The sequence below is a fragment of the Mycteria americana genome, chromosome 1 (assembly GCF_035582795.1).
Source record: "Mycteria americana isolate JAX WOST 10 ecotype Jacksonville Zoo and Gardens chromosome 1, USCA_MyAme_1.0, whole genome shotgun sequence".
In the NCBI taxonomy this organism is placed as follows: domain Eukaryota; kingdom Metazoa; phylum Chordata; class Aves; order Ciconiiformes; family Ciconiidae; genus Mycteria; species Mycteria americana.
Genome location: NC_134365.1, coordinates 127,897,829 through 127,914,696, shown reverse-complemented (window position 1 = coordinate 127,914,696; position 16,868 = coordinate 127,897,829). Strand labels below are relative to the sequence as shown.

Below are 16,868 nucleotides of genomic sequence, written 5' to 3'. Positions count from 1 at the left end.
CTTGCTCTTAGATACAGCCCGGCTCACCCACATTATATGGCTGTAACCAAAGCACGGTTAAACCTGTGCTACTTGCACTTGCTGCGGTCTCCTCACAGATCCTTACGGCTTGAAGGCCAACACAACTTTTCATCCTGACACTGAGATACATTTTCTCCCGTAGGGGCGATTCCCTGCCCAGCTCCGACGTCCCAGCCCCACCTCCCCAGGCAACTGAGCAGGCCAAGTAACGCCTGCGAGCATCTCCACCGGGAAAGGGGCGGCCGGGGGGGGTCTTCCACGTCGCCTTTCAAAGCCAGGCTCTTTCCCCGCCTGAGATACTCCGGCAAATTTCACCCTGGGGCCAGAGCCCGCTGCCCTGCGCTCGCCCCGCGGCAGACGACGGTTCAGCCGGTCGCCCGCCGCTGAGGAGAGCCCGCAGCGGCAGCGCCGAGGCCGCCGGCGGCCCGGGCCCCCCCGCGCCCGGCAGAGCCCCCGCTGCCCTCGGCGGCGCCCCGCGGGCAGCGCCCCCTGGCGGCGGGGCGGGCGGCGGCGGGGCGCGCTCCCTCCGGCGGGGGCGGCGGCGGCAGGCGGCGCGGTGAGCCGGGCCGGGCCGGGGCGAGCGGCGCGGCGGGGCGAGCCCAGCGCTGAGCTCACCTCCCTCCGCCCCCCGCCCGCCTCCCTCCCTCCCTCCTCCTCCTCCTCCCTGCCTCCTCCTCCTCCCGCGCCCAGCCTGCAGCCGGGATCTCAGTATTATGGCATCGAGGAGAATGGAGACCAAACCCGTGATAACGTGTCTGAAAACCCTCCTCATCATCTACTCCTTCGTCTTCTGGGTGAGTGCGGCGCGGCGCGGCGCGGCGCGGACACCGGCCCTCCGCCGGGCAGGGCCCGGCACCCCCGCGGCGGTCGCGGCCCCCACCTGCCCGGGCGGGCGGCGGGGCCGGTGAGGGTCGGCTGCGGGGGCTCCGCAGCGCGGCTCCGCCGGGATGTCACCGCTGTGCCGTGCGGGGACGTCGCTCTGTTGATGCCGGAACGCATATGTGCATACACATATATATACACACACATATATATGTATGCACACACACACACACATATATATATATATAAATATTTTTTTTTGCCTCTTCTTGCAGCGAGCAAATACCCCCGAGCCCCGGCGGGGGAAAGTTGCAGGGGTCTCCCCGGCTGCCGCGATGGCCGCCCCTTTCCCCGCCGCCCCCGTGGCCGGCTGGACCGGGGCGGGGGGGGCTGCGGGGCGGCCCCGCTCCCGTCTCCCCGCTGCCTGCCGCATCCCCGTCCCGCCGCGGGGCCCGGGGGGGTGCCGCCTCCGTGCCCCCTCCCCGAGCCCCCCCGGCGCTGGGCCCGGCTCTTACCTGGGCGCACCGGGTGCCGACCTCCGCCGCCGCCCGGTATATCCGCCGCGCTGCGTTTCGTAACCCGGCTCAGGCTCCCGTAAACCATTGTCATGACCCAGATACATTAATGGAGTTGCCGTGATTGACGGACGGGAGCCGGGTTTTTCGGGCGACCCCGGAGGGCTGGAGGTTTTCGCAGCGTCCTGGCCCGTTACTCAGCAGATCCCCGGCATGAGCAGCGTCTGGTGGCGGCAGTCTGCAGCTTAAAGACCTTTTAATGGTGCACGGTGACAGCACACGGTAACGGCCCCGGTGTCTGCTGTTAGCGGCCGTAACCTGCACGTCGTTGATACAACACACTGAAGGGAATTTGTCACTTCCTAGCGAGGGAGGCTGATTGTGTATTATCGTTCTAATCGCTTTATGCTGTGAAAAGTGTCTGTGAAACGGAGTAACTCAAATTTTCATCGTTCTGCTTAAAAACGCATTCTTAAACAAAGAATTGCTTATTCATGGCAAGAATGTTTTACATCTTTATAGCGAACATAGGACTTCCCCTGTTTCAACTTTAACTTCATAGGCTTTTTTTTAATTAAAAAAAAAAACCAGAACCAAAAGTAATTTTGCTAATCCATACTTATGGCAGTACCTCTGCGTTATTGGCCCCCCCACCCCCCAGCATTTAACATACCCCCCCCCCTTCTTTTTTAACAATTTTGGTGGTAACCGCAGCAGATGTGCCCGCTGACTGAAATGGATAGGCAGCCGGAATCATCTGTTCTTTTTTTGTTGGCAAGTAGATCCTTCACACTCGTCTGAAGGAGGTAGGTTGCTAAGTTTATACACTTGCCACAGTTTAAAGATTCATCCTTTCCAGTGCTCTGTTCTCAACGGATCCGCGAGAAACCCCTCTTCTTCCTGTGATTATGAGCAACTGCAGGAGCTCTGGTGAATTCATGGTATCTTTTCAAATTACGTCTTTTTTTAAAAGTGACCGCTGTATCTGCTGTAGCCTGAATAAACAGAGGACTTAAATCGGCATGCCCGTTGAGCTAGCACATTTCATGAACGCTAATCTCATTAAAAAAGAGAGAATTGTACATTGAGCCAAGCAGCTGGCTAAGGGCATTTGCGCTGTAGGCTGTCGTGATGCCAGGCCAGGTTGACAGCTGGGACCTCGTAGGGTAAATAACACAGCTGAGCTCTGGTTTGGGCTACAGCAATGCGTCTGTGCTGGTGGGATGCTCTAGTGCAAATTCTTTTCCTCTGAACTGTCTGTCAGGCTCCCCTGTGTCCCAGTCTTCTCCAAGGGCCCGCTAATGTGGCTTTTCCAGTTACTTAAGACCCGACAGCCATCAGGGTGTTTGTCTGTTTGTCCTCTTCCTTAAGCCTGGAAAAGGAGGAAGAAAATAAACGGTTGGAGACAGAATCCTGCAACCATGAGCAAAAAAGAATGAATTTCTTTTCCATCATGCTTGCTGTTGCATTGGTTTCCCAAGGCACCAACCTAGGGAAACCTAGGCAGATCTCGGTGAGAGAAGACAACAAAGTGCTTGGTAAATGTCTGGAGTAGTTGACAGCAGAGCCGAAGTCTTCGCCAGTTGTTCTTCCTTTTAGCACAGAAGAACAAAAACTAATTCACATTTTTAGCCCCTTTCTGGGCTTTGAATCAACCCATTTAGTATAAACTGGAGCAAGGCTGCACCTATTGCCATGAGTAGAGCAGAAACATGGTGTGCTCCGTATCCTCATTTTCTTTTTACAGGCAAGTTTGAGAGCTGAGGGATGCACAGAGTTGTCTCAACCCCCTCCATTATTTTCTGGGGTGCTCTTTGTACTCTCACAAGCTGCTAGCTCCAGAGTCAGCGTAACTCAAATTAGGTCCCTGTGAATTCTCAGAGCTGAAAATATGGGAAGGATTCAATAGGAGGAACTATTTTAAAAATTTATTTCTTGGACTTATCTAAATACCAGAAGGAAAACATGCCAGTGCCACAAATGGCTGGTTTGTAGAATTTTATTCTGACAGCTTACCCACGGTTTTTTGAGAGGTTGTAAGCTAATTTCTGAAGGAGAAAGCCCTGCATTGCTTAGCTGCAGTTTGTACAGGTTTTTTCTAGCTGTGGGGATGGAGTTGCAGTGTAACACATGGAAGAAAGTGGTCCTGTGCCAGGGAGGTACGTGGTGGAAACCCTTCGGATACCTGGCCAGGTGGTTATGGATTGTGATGTGAGGGGATGGGGAGAGAAGATGCTTCTTTGAATCCAGTGAGCTGTTTTGCAACATCCAGAAGGACTTCTCTGTGTTTACATTGTTTATAAAAGAAGAAAATCTATGTATGCAGAATGTTCCTGTCACGAGTGATTATTTGTCAGGGTTAAATATGAATTGCATTTGTATCAATGGGTGAGATGTATGTAGATGAAGGCTTTTAGTATAAGCATTAAATGAGGCTCCACTGACTACATGGGAGCTGCAGGGTGGTAATGAACAGACGTGGTTCATTCAAATTTCGTACTGCATAGCTCGTTCCTTTCCAAAAGGTTTTATTTAATGATATTTGTTATTTCGATAGCTTCCTCTCCTCCCCCTCACCATATTTCTCAACTTCTTTCCGTAAATGTATCAACATGGTAAAAAAAAATCCATAAATAGAGATAACAAGCTTTTTATGTGCTCATATGTATTGTTATTCATAGTACACATTAAATGCCTGAGGTTACCGCTTTTGGTCCTTAAGGGACGTAGTAATAAAAATTCAACAGCCGTTTTTTTCCTAATCAGAATTCTGTACCACATGCATCTAGTTTGGAACTAGTAGATTAAAAAAAGGCAGTAAAAGCACTGCTTGGCTGTTAGCTATTTTTATTTTTTTCCTTTTGGGTATCATAAATTGCTTGCATAGAAATCCGAGATATAACCTGTCTTGTTTTTAAGGGAAGATGAATTTTGGATTAGAATTCAAAGTGAATTTTTTATAGGGGAGTGAAACCTTTAAGCACCCCTCTGTACCTTATATTTATCTAGTTCTTAAGTGATCTTATGTCTTAAAATGTATGTATACTTAATATTTCATTGTAGGCTTTGAACTATATGTTGTTATCAAATTAACAGCCTGCCTCAATGTGTTTTGGGAGGGAGCTTTAAGGGTGCATGCACTGGTCCTTAAAGATACAGGGCTGTAGAAAATGGGTTTCATCTTCCATGCAAAGCTTGTTGTTGCCCCAAACAGGCACCGTAGCAAAGTGATTAACTTCCAATTTTAGGCCCTGTGAGACACTTGGCAATCGAGTGAGTGCTTTGTGTGTGCTGTCCTGCTGATATGGGGGTTTCTTGCTGTTAATTAATGTAATAAAAGTGTCTAAGTAGCGTTTCCATTCAGATATTTTTCCAAGGTAGGTCACTGATCTGAAGAGCATCTTCCGACCAAGATCAATGTTTTGGATACTAAATTAGGTTCTTAGAACTTGGCTTGTCTTTTGGTATGTGATAAAATCAGGACTAAGATACCTGTTTGCAATAGTAGTAGTTTAGTTTTCCAAGTTTTTATCGCTTGGAAAATGGACCTGTGCATCCTCGTACGACCCCATGGAGGTTAGCAGGTGGCAGGAGAGCTGTGGACAGGCGTGTGGTGGGACAGGTAAGTGTCGCTTGGCTGCGAGGCCACAGCCAGTGCTGTGATCTTAAACCAGCTTGAAATTGCATGTTTCTGTACCATTCATCTTCTTGTAGCCAGTTTCTCTGGTGGCCGCGGGAATGCGGTGTCACTGGCGTGGAGGGCTCAGGTGGTCAGAAGATGGCTCCGTGAAGGACGAGGGGCTCAAGCCCCCTCTGGCATGGGGGGCGTGGGGACAGCTGGTGTCTGCTTTGGAGAAGCGGCCGCCCCATCTCCCTCTTGTCTCAGGCTTCCCCAAAAAGGAGGTCGGTGGCGGGGGACTGGGAGCAGCTGCAGTGTCGGGGTGGGCACCTCCTGGTCCTCACGCCGAAGTGGTACGGTGGAGGTGGCATTCGCCCACCATTTTGGGAGCTCACAAAGCCGTTTTCTGGGAAATGCCCGAGACAAAGAGCAAGCGTGATGGCCTGCTCTGTAACACAAACTTATGGCTGATCTGCTGGCCCATCTTCAAATGCGGCTGTTCAAGCCGTGCATTATAATATGGGATTACATTTGCGTGTCCCTTTGAGTTACTAGTGGCGTTAGTCATCTTTGCTATGAATGTCCAGCTGGGTTGCTGAAATAACTGTTTTTCGCCCCAGAACTTCTTCCCAGTGCTTCTGCATCGGTTTCTGCGTGTGCCTAGTCTTTTTAATATCTCTTACTTACCATGCTTATGGTTTTTCTTTTAAATTTTGTTAATATCTGCTGGAAGACAATTTTAAAGGAAATATTTTGAGAAATGTTTTAGCTTTCCCACATGACTTAGATTGCTCTATCTTTTGGTGGTTCCATTGACTGCAAAGTCATCATTGCTATATTTTTGCAAAGAAATGTTATTGTTCATACTTAAGTTACCTGAAAAGCAGAAAAATTACACTCTCAAAAATGCACAATATCCCCGTCATGATGGATTTGAAGTGCTCCATTGCTTAGGCACAAACCTCATGCAGTTGCCTCCTTAAGTCAGTTGTTTCCCATTCTGTTCTCATGACATACATGAAAGATTAAAGATAATGGTGTTTCCTTGTGAGCATAGCCCAAGGTGAATTCTGTTGGCTAAATAAATAACTGCTTAAAAAAAAAAGCAGCTAGATGGTGTTTAAAAACATAGCTCCAGAGTCAGCTTTCTAAATTCCCTGTTGGGGTACTTACCTGACTTGGCTTACTTTTGTGGTTTTTTTGGTGGGCTTTTTTTGGTTTTATCACAGCTGTGGTATAAAACCCCCTTAATGACGGTCCTAACGGAGGAGAGCCGTGCCAGCATGACAGCTCCGGTCAGCGCGAGTAAGCAGAAAAGACAAAGCCGTGACTTCCACGTGCGCTCCGTCGCGAGTGCTGGGCTGTTTCTCGCGGGTGCGCTGGGAGGGGGTGCGGGGGCAGTCCCCGCCTGTCCCCCGGGTCACCCGTGGGTGGGACGGCGCGGGGGGAAGGCTGCCATTCGGCGTCGGTTGTGCCTTGAGACATCGCGAGGATCTCACGCTGTTCTCCTCCTTGGCCGGGAATTGGTTTTACGAGTGTAGTCGGCTTGCGTATTTTGGAGCAGAGGAGTTGGCGAGTCGGTGTAGTTTTTGCATTGCTGATGCCCATTCACGTTCTGAAAATTGTGTGTGTATGGTACAAATTAGCATTGTACACCTCATTTAAGGGAGTAATTGACTTTGCTGTTGGTTAAATGCTCCTCCTTTTCTTGCTGTTTGTGTAACTATGCTTACGTCTTGACGGGGTACCTGCTACACCTTGACCTTGGAGTTTGCATCTGGACAGTTCTGTAGTCTGGGGATGGTAACTTTTTCACATTAACGGGTCGGTTTGGACTGGTGAAGAGGGATAGTGGGTGACTTGAAAAGTTTCGGTTATATTTGGGAAGACATAGCATGCATTCATAAACTAGCGGTGGCAGAAGTCCTTGCTGTTTCACAGGTGATGGGATAGGGCTGTGCTGGAGTACTGCTGTATGTGTAGTAAACACTTTGGCTCTTTAGCGTTCAGTCCTGCTCTAAGCAACCTGTTGTGTGGCCTAAACAGTGTATAATACAAATTTTAGGGAAGGGTGCTGGGGAGGCCTTGTTAGCAGTTTTCTGTTGAGAAGGCAGTGGAGTCCTTTTTCTTGGATGCTGGTTCATACCAGCCTTGCTCATCAAGGAAATGGAGGCAATTATTGTAGGTAAACCAAGGGAATTTAAAATGGATCCAAGAATCTGATTTAATCTCTGATTATGTGACTATTTATCAATTCCCTGTGCTGTCAGGGAGGTTAATTAGGTTACCTGGTACCGTTAGTTGTCTCCATCTCTGGATTTTTATCATCATTTCTTCAGTTGTTGAAACGGTGCTACAAATTTATGTGCCAGTGAGTTAAGAGATGAATATCTGGAAGGGCTCTTTGTGCATGTGAGCTTGCAGAAACAACTCCTTCAATCCTTCACGTGCTTTTTAAGTCCAATGATACTTGTTACAGAGACGCTAGCTTTACTGTAGTACCGAGTCTGTTCTGCATCCACCAAATTTGCAGGTGAAAATCCTGTTGACCTCAGTGTCTTGCAAACCTAGCTGGCTGAATCCTTAGAATAAAATACAAGCCTCCAGAGGTGACTATAGGGAGCAGATGACAGTTACTGTAAGGCCATTTTTATTTGCATAATGTTATTTCTTTAGGCTCATCACTATTAATTAGCATTTAATCATCTCTCAGAGAATAGATCCTTCACATAAGTAGAGCAGGCCTCTTTCCATCTTAGGCGTCTTTCACCATGGTGGGCAGATGGCTTATATGTTCTGTCTTTATAATAGTTCTGGGTTATGAGAGGGAAGCATTTAAATTTCTCTTGTACTAAAGGGACTCTGAAGCATGGCACACTCGTGTCTTACTGGATTATCGTTATTTCATAGCTGAGCTGGTTCTTTGAGCTCTGGGAGTAGGCCACAGGATTTTTAGGAGCTGCAATAAAAGAAAGAAAGCGATGCTGTTAATATTAATTTTGCTGTAATTTCCGCGTAGTGTTTTGCAAGATGTTTTCCAGATGTTCTTTCTTCATCTATATGGTTGTGGGGACAGTGCTAAAATCCTTAAAAGAAGCAAGCAGCCCCCCTTCCCTCAGCGTTTCTCGCCTTCCCCATTTCCCTGAATTGCCGTGCTGAGTTCGGGTGGTGGCTGGTGACGGCGCGGTGCCCGCGGTGACCCTCTCCCGGCGGCCAGGCTGGATGCACCACCAGGCAGGAGGACCCTGCGGAGCAGCCCGGGCTGGGCAGAAGGCTGGAAGTGTGTCTTGTCATCCATTCTTTCCGGGAGTTACTTGCTGCGAGCTTTGAGAAAAGGTTGGGTTTGGTTTGGGCTGCATGTGGATTTGGATGGATCAGGTTGAAATGTTCTTTTTTTTTTATATTCAAGCAGGTTTTTTTAAGGGTTTATTTGCTAGGAGAATGTGATGGCGTGAATAATGAGGTGATGGACTTAATCTGCAAAAGTCTGTGGATTTTGGGAGCGGACCTAAGGAAGAGGTTGGCGTGCTGATATGGTGCAGCAGAGAAGGAGGAGAGGAGAGAAGAGGAGAGGGTGAAACCCTGCAAACATCATAGGAAGAGGAGCACTTACATTTCCCTAAAACTGGGAAGTGAAGGAAGGCCTGGCTGTATGACCCTTACAACCACTCAGTGCCTTTGAATAGAAATGAGCAGCTCGGACCTGCTGATGCCACAGGACTGAAGTTATCAGTGAAGCTAACAAGTCCTTCAGGATCTTGTTCCTGACTGGATTACAGGTACCGCTTCAGAGAATATAGTACATGGGAACAGAAAATTGCGCTGAACTCCTCCAGCAAAGTACGTTTACAACTCACCCCTAGCACACTAGAAATTATTCCTATTGCAAAGACCTGAGTACATTCCCTGCAACTGAAGTTTCAGCTAGGCCGTGCTGAGTTAATCCTTTGGTAAGTTTAAAAACATTTATCATGTGGACAGAATTTCCGATGGGTTGGTCTCCATCTGGCAACAACTTTGAAGTGTTTAGAAAATTCCTTTCAGCATTTTTGGCAATTGGAGATGAAAATGCTCATCTTTGTACGTTTATAAAAATAAATGGGAGCTATATCAAAACCTGAAGTTTTTGATGGAGGTAGTCCTCTCAGGGATGAAAACTGTTGGTGATTTGGGAAATCCTAAAAAAAAAGAAGTTTTCAAAGAAACAAGAATTTCCTGAATATGCCAGGTAATATCAATATTCTTTTTTGTAGCTGGACTTGAAACTTAGGCCAATTTATGGCATCGTGGGTTGTGTGATGGCATGTGTTGAATCAGTCCAGTTAGGCAGAACCAAGGCTTGCCTTTCTGAAGATCTATAAAGTGCGTTGGCTTCAAAGCCATATCTGGGGCTTGGGGCCCAACCGGAGTTGAAAGTCAGTAGCAGAGATGGGGAACCTGGGGTCTGCAGGCCCATGCAGTCTGCAAGGATGCACGCCTGGATTGGGATTTCTGTCCATGTTAGAAGATAACACAAAGGTGCATGACAGTGTGTAGCTTGCCTGGGGCTGTCCAAATGCTCTGCTCTGACCTCACCAAAGAAAATGTGAAGGACATTGTATATAGTTTATGGAAACACGTGCAGATCAATTCCAAAAGCTGTTTGAGATGGAGGATTACTGCAGATTTCCTGTGGTGAAGGGGAGGGGAGATGATCCCATGATTTCTGTTGTGGTCCCTAACAGCCTCCTAGCCAAAGCATTTTCATTACAACTTGCTGTTGCCACCACTGCATCAAAAGACAATCAAACCACCAGAAATCTGTCAGGAAAGTTGTGGCTTTTATTCTTGCAAGAATAGGTTAAGATATAAGAGACGACACTTTCCAGGCAGGTAGTAACAGAAGAAAAGATGGAAACTCAATCCTCCTGTATGTGGTTCACTTCAATGGTACTTAACATGTAAGTGGCTGTAATTAGGCTTGGAATGATAACTTAATTAAGTGCATGTCACTGCTGTTTCCCTTTGAAAACAAAGAGGCAACAGAATTACAGCTAGGTTACCCTCAGTCCCTCACCGCTCTCCCTGATGGCTGTATCTCATTGCTGGGATCATTTTTACTGCTGCAGCTGCCCTGGGCTGGATGTAGGACTTCTCTGTGGTGTGCACTGATTGCAGACAGAGCATGATTCAATCTACCTGTAAAATAATGTCTTATAGGAAACCAGCAGCTGATGTTATTGCATGTTTGGAGATTTTTTTTTTTAACTTTCTCTCCGTTTACAGGTCATTGATACTATGTTTAGGTTTCAGCAGAGCTTCTGTTTTTGTATAGCTGTGTACTTGAGTCAATTGCAGCAGACCCAGTTTGCAGTTGCTAGCTAGTGTTAAGATCAGCTTGCGTGTTATCTGGGACCGAGTTTCTCTTTCACGTACACTTCAGGAAAAACTGCTGAGGTAGATTATGCAGTTAAAAAATGACCTAGAGGCTTAAATTGATCTCTCCTGTCCCAGAACATCTTACAGACCATCACCTGCAGACTTTAGGGGGTTTTTTTGCATGCGAGTACAGCTTAAAAACTCCTGAAGAACGAACCAGGACCTCAAGATGTTGGGGAGCTGGCTGTCAGGAGTATTTCAGTATTTTTTCCTGGAACATACAAGACAAGTCCCAGCATATTCCTTGCTGCCTATTCTCATAAAACAGGAGATGATGCAAAGGGATCGGAACAGGATTTACTAACGGAAGATCACACCTTTCAAAAAGAAAAAAATTGTAGTTCATGGGGATGGCATTACGGGTTTATTTTTGTCATGGCAGGTAAGACCGGGGCCACGTACAGCCGTTCTAGGAGGCGGCAAGGCCTTGCTGTATTTACCGAGTATGTGCAGGATCTTCATGCAGCTTTCAGAGTGTTTGTGCAAAAAACTCTTGCTGGAAGGATGGTGCAACTGTTGTCTTTGCCCGTGGCCTTGTAGGCAAATACTTTCTCATGGAAAAATACGCCTTTTTAAATCTTTCCCCTTTGGTCTCCCTACTTCAAAGTGACGCTTTCGCTGAGCACCCTCCCAGCATGGAAAGGGCAGCTCAGTGCCCTCCGTCCCCCTGCGCGGCACTGAGCTCACCCAGCCTCAGCCGGGTGTAACGGCACGCTCGCCAGCGAGACATGCAAGACAGGACCATTGGTCCTTGCCCATCCCAGACGGTCCCTGCCACGGCCGGGGGTCAGCCAGCAGCCGCCCGGCCGGGGCGAGAGCACCGCCGGGGTCTGCCCCGGGGTGGGCAGGCGTGGGGTGGGCTGTCCCTCTGTGCTCGCCGGCCTGTGAAATCACAAGCCGCAGGAGATGTGCTGGACCAACCAGCGTGGCAATAAACAGAATATTTCATCCAGCAATTGCGTTATTTTCAACTGAAACCAGCAACAAAAATAAAACCTCCCACTTCCAGGAGTTTTGTGTTTTGTAAGCAACAGCTAGTTGCTTTCTGACGTGAAAGATGGTTGTACTTAAAATAGGTACATCTGTGGGAGAGAGCATTTTCGCAGCTAGTGAAATTGTTCAAAATGATATGGAAAAGTTGCCTGAGTTTCTGTGAGCTGGCATGATATGCATGTAATACTTATGCAGAGAAACAGGTGCTCTTTAACACAAAACAAACCCGGTCCCTGTCGTACGGAAACCTGAGCGTGCTGCACCATGGCTATTTTTTAACAGAAGTATCAGATTTAAAGTGTTCCCTCCCCCCTCGCTCGCTGACCTCAGATTGCCAGGGGACCAGACAGGATTAATCCCTGTACCCTGAAGAATATCCAGTATTAAAGCAAGGAGCTGGGCTGTTTCCTAGAGCAGTGCAATCCCCAAATGATCAAGAATATAACCAAGCCACAACCACTTAGTTGATTTACTCTTCTAATTTCATGAAGTGCTTGGCTTTACAGTTTCATGCCGGGTATTAGATCAAAATGACTTCCTATTTTTTCCAGCACCATCGCATATGTAAAATAGGTAAGATGGCAGACCTCTAAATCTGAAGGATATCAAGAAGAATTTCGTGCTAAGTCTTCGCTCTTAGGCAATCAATCAAGCTATTAATGCTATAAAAAAAGAGCCACCTCATCAGTGAGAAACAGACAGTTAACCAATTTTTCTTCTAGTACCATTCACCAGCTGATCAGTTGTGCACCCAAGCCCGAGTCTGTGTGGCAGTACCATTTGCCTTCTGAAAGCATATTTGCTCTATATCATATGTTAGTGCAATACTGGTAAGCAAAAGGATATGATATAAAAAGACATTTTAAGAAGAATTAAATCAGCTGGGTTGATGAGTACATGTGGATGGGCTGAGCTTTGTCGATATGAAACGTATAAAATATCTTGCAAAGTCATCTTGCTCTGCTTAAAATTACTGAGAATCATATATAACCAGAGTGTCTTATGCAGTCAGCTGATCATTTTTGAAACTCACCTGTGCTTAATACTCAGGTTTAGTGAAACAGAAAGTTATTCTGGCTTGGATCCCACAGAATTCCCATGGAGTTGGGGCTGGGAGGGTTTATCACTCATTCTTGTGCTGGATATCTCAGCAGGATAAACCTTTTTTCCCTTCCTCTGTCAAGACAGAAGACTTAAGTTCTGCCTCCTGCCTCTAGACTTGCTTTGGTTGCCCTTTGATTTTGCAGCACAATGTCATTTCACAAGAAGATGTGTACTCCTCCAGCGCCATGGTTCCACTGAAGCTTAGATGGACCCCAAAAGAGGTAGAATTGCATTTAAAATTTTGCAACTTCTATAAAAACAAAGCCTAAACTAAAGAGCGCGAGAGCAAAAGGCTCGCTCTGTAGATGTGTTGATGCGATAGTCTACTGCGAGATCACACGTGAGTCAGCTGGTGGATGAATAAATGCTGGCATCAGAGGGCATGGCAGAGTGCACATTGTTTGGATTAAATTCAGAGGAAAATGGAGCCTGGCAGCTCCCTGTATGTTGATAAGGTGGGGTTTTTACAACATTGACAGTTGTGTATTTTGTTTTCTCTGTTCTTCAAATACTGGTGGTCTTAAGAAGCATTGTGTAATTATGGGAAAACTAAATCTTCATTTTTATTTACCAGTGGTAGTCCTTAAAAAATAATAGTTGGCATGCCCATTTTATAGATGGAAACGTGATGCAAGTCAAGCAATATGTCTAAGGAACAGTTTGGTCAAATTTGGCACAGCTGTGAATCAGCTATATTAAGTCCCTGACTGTAATAATTATTACATTGTAGCACTCACTTTGACGTCTTATTTCAATTGCAGGAATAGCAAGCTGAAATAAAAATTGCATTTTACCTGCTGTTAAGGTAGCTTGCAGAGTATGGGAATATTTCTGAGGAGTCTAATGAATACTGCTTGTGGAAAGAGATTATTGGATGGAGCAGCTGGCTGTAACTGAACTATGAAATTTGTAGACCATGATGCTTCTTTATTCTGAAGTTGCATACACAATGCACTGGAAAAAGCTTTTCAGGTTGCCCAGTATCTTGGGAGAGGGAGCAGAGCTGCCGGTGCATGACAGCAGGCCCCCAGGTGAGTGGGCTCCCACGGCTGGGAACGATCCAGGCAACTTTCCTGACTTCATAGATCAGGCAAGCCCTTTTGTGGCAAAAAAAATTATTTCCCCCCATTCAGGGCATAGGGGGGATAGATTCCCTTCAAGGAAATAAGTGCACATTTCTGTGGATGGATATCCACCTCTATTTTGAAAGATCATTTGGCTGAGGAGCAAGCATGTTGACACGCTTACCCCAAAGGAAGGAAACTTGGTGTGCCTGCTTAAGAATGTCCTTATCCTCTTCGTACTAAGTGTCAGTGATCTGTTATCTCCCTGGTACGTACCAAGTGTGGCAAGCAGGATGAAGTTTAAATGTTGACCTCCAGAACAAGCTAGTTTGCTTACTTCTACCCTGCTGCGGACATGAAGATACAGAGAAGGATTTTGCCAACATGGAGCTCTGGTTAAAGACCAGTGTGCAGAATGTTGTGATTTGTGGATTCTGCCAGATTTTCTGAGTGAGATTGTCAAGTGCTCCTAGGAACTGGACTGACTTCTTAGCTAAAGAAGGATTTCTCTCGCATTTGCTCGTGCAGTGGATGCTATGACAGCTGCGAAGACTTACCAGCAGTTTTCTTTGCTAAATTTTAATCGGACAGCTACAAAGTACAGTCTGCGTGGGGATGGCAGCTCTCAGGAGTCTGCTTTAGTGCAGGAAAAGTGCACTAGCACCTACTGGGGCTGAGGCTGGGTTGTGCTGGGAAGGACGGAGCGGGCTTCCCAAGCTGCATTTAAGGCTAGAACAGGTTGTGAGGATAAGGGTTTCAGGTAACTTACTGCTCAGAGGAAGCATTTAGTTTGAGGCTTTCTTCAAGAAGGGAGTTTGTTCATGCTGAGAGCCTATTCTGTAGCCCGTATTGTAGGTGTGTGCTTTCTCCCACACCCCAGCGAGGCCCTTCTGGAAGAAGTTAATGCTGGCTGCCCTTGGTTTTGTGTCAGAGTTAAGTTAAGGTTTTTCACTAGCCGTAGATTAAGGTGTATTTTGTTGTTTGGTGGGTGTAGGCGGGGACAGCTCATGGAAAAAAGTGACCATTCATTTTAGTATGCATCTTGAAGCTGAGTGGGTTTGGGTGAATGGCAGGCTGGTTTTCTTCTGATGGTCCCTGTGCAGTTTTATTCTAACGTCTCTTGTAATGGCTATTGCTCAGCTGGTCAGGCTGAGAGCAGAGCAGAATAGTTTAGAGCAGTCACTGTTTTGTTCTATCCTCTTGTATGGTCTGGTGAACAAGAGGGGAGAAGGCTCAGCAGGGACTCAGCAAAAGGTCATTAATTTCTCTGGCATATCTGGACCTTGCTACCTAAAAAAGAGAATTTTCAGGTAAGCTACAGCATGATTTCTGTTTCCCACTTCTCCTTCTCCATAAGTGGTATCGTGTAGAGACAGAGACTGGCCTGTGGCTTAGTTCATGCTTTGGTATCTTTTATCACCTTATTTGGCACAGTTTAAATTACACTTTTCAAATGGCAAATTACGACTTGCTTAGGAAAGACTTCTTAATGGCATTTTTGCTGGCAGTTTATTTCATCCTTTTCACGTAAGTAGTACCAATCTAGTATCTAGTTGGGGCTGCCTGCTAAGCAGTAACAGATGGCCCGTGCTAGCTAGGACAGGAAGGATCATAGGGGTAGGAGCCAGTGTCATCTATATATGTGTTTTGGATTGCACCATGAATGGTTCCCAGGAGGGAGCACAGCTGGCACTGGAATTGTGGAAATCTGATTTTTGGTATTCTTTATTCCAAGTCTTGGCATACTTGAAAATTAACATATGTGGTTCATGTTGGGCTATATCAATAATATTGAAATTATACCCCTTCTTGGATAAAATCGCTGTCCTTGCTGGTTTTCTCCTTTTTTTTGGGCTTATCCTGTAATCAAAAGTACTGTGTGAGAAAGTATACAGAAGAGAGCAGCCAGTTCCATTATGTAATCTTGCTTCCATGTACGCTCTACCACAGGATGGCCTTAAAATGTAGTAACTAATGCAAAACTGAAGGAGGAAAAACAGAATTAGTTGTAGACATTTTGGATCAGTTTTTCCCCCGCTAGCTTTGCTCCTGCACTAAAATGCTTAGCTACCATGATGGGCAAAAGGCCGAAGAGGAGGGGGGATGTATCAGAAAGTGGCTGCCTTGCAGAGCTCCTGTTCTGGGGCCATCTCTTCTTAACCCTGGGCTGGCAGCATCCTCCGTGCTCCGGCTTGGTTTTCATCTGTAGCAGCAGGCATATCTCTAAGGGGCCAGGGAAAAAGCGTGAATGAAGGAAGCTGTGATCTTAAACACAGTCTGTGGAGGTAAATCTTTGATTCTGCTAAGGTGGCCAAGGCTTAGCCACAACCACTGAAATTACAGCTTGCTTTGTGTACTGTATTATGTTGGATGTTTGTCAAGGTGCCAGCAGGCAAAGGCCAAGAGATCCTAGACGTGGCCGTGTGATTGTGATTTGGTAGATCAGGCCTTTCAGAGGGCTCTTACAGTATATATTGGTATCTGTCTCCTCTTGACGCTAAGAAACCATGTATCTGGGAGGCAGGAAACTGTCCTTTTTCACATGAATAAAAATGGGAGAAACTTCTTACTGAAAAATTCTCTGTCAGACATGGGAAAATCTTCGCTTTGTCGTTTTTTTCTGGTTTTGTTGTTGTTGTCCTAGGAGCTTCCCATGCAGATCCAGTTGAGAAGATAACATTTCATTCGGTTCTCCCCTTGCCACAGTTCTGAACTTAAATCCTTTTCCTTCCCCCTGGATGAACAGAGGCTAAGCAGTCCTTGCTTCATGTAAGGTAACTAGAGCTTATGTCAACCATGGGATGATGTAATGTTCTGACTCTTTTTCTCAACAGTAGGATAATAACCCGTAGTAGACAAAACACATTACAAGTGCCCAGAGAATGATGCGGAAGATGACCTAAGGTGATCCTGTCAGGCTGAGACCTTATCCTTGGGCAGCTGAGCAAGGGGAAGACACTTCTCCTCAGCCTGGCCTGGAAGCATTTGTCTCACAACTTGGCTTACGAAAAGTTGCACTTCCCTAGTGCTGCATCGCTGCGATGACAGTAGCTCCTGCTGTCTTGACGTCTGTCTTTTGAGCATAAGCAGAAAAGGCTGGCAATGTGTTATGAAAAGATCCATGAGGACCGCCTCTGAATTGCCCTGGGAGAGAAGGGGAAACCAAGTAAGGCAGTGAAAACTCCTCCTCTCCCTCTGCCCCACGTACAGACACTTGCTTGAGTCTAGGGTAAAGCCAAATTTTGCATGGACTCACTTAGAAGCTTTTCCGGTCATTCAAGAAATAGAGAGACACAAGTGGTGCATCTGGAG

The 16,868-nt window shown here is 46.6% G+C and overlaps 1 protein-coding gene across 2 annotated transcripts in view; it reads left to right on the top strand.

The window, feature by feature from the left end:
• The first annotated feature begins 677 nt into the window (after positions 1-677).
• TSPAN7 (tetraspanin 7) overlaps positions 678-16,868 on the top strand; it is a 102,922-nt gene continuing 86,731 nt past the window's right edge. For both annotated transcript variants that reach the window (XM_075520476.1, XM_075520483.1), the window contains exon 1: positions 678-815. In XM_075520476.1, the coding sequence (XP_075376591.1) occupies positions 735-815 (81 nt within the window). In that variant the 5' untranslated portion in view covers positions 678-734. The remainder of the gene's footprint in view (positions 816-16,868) is intronic.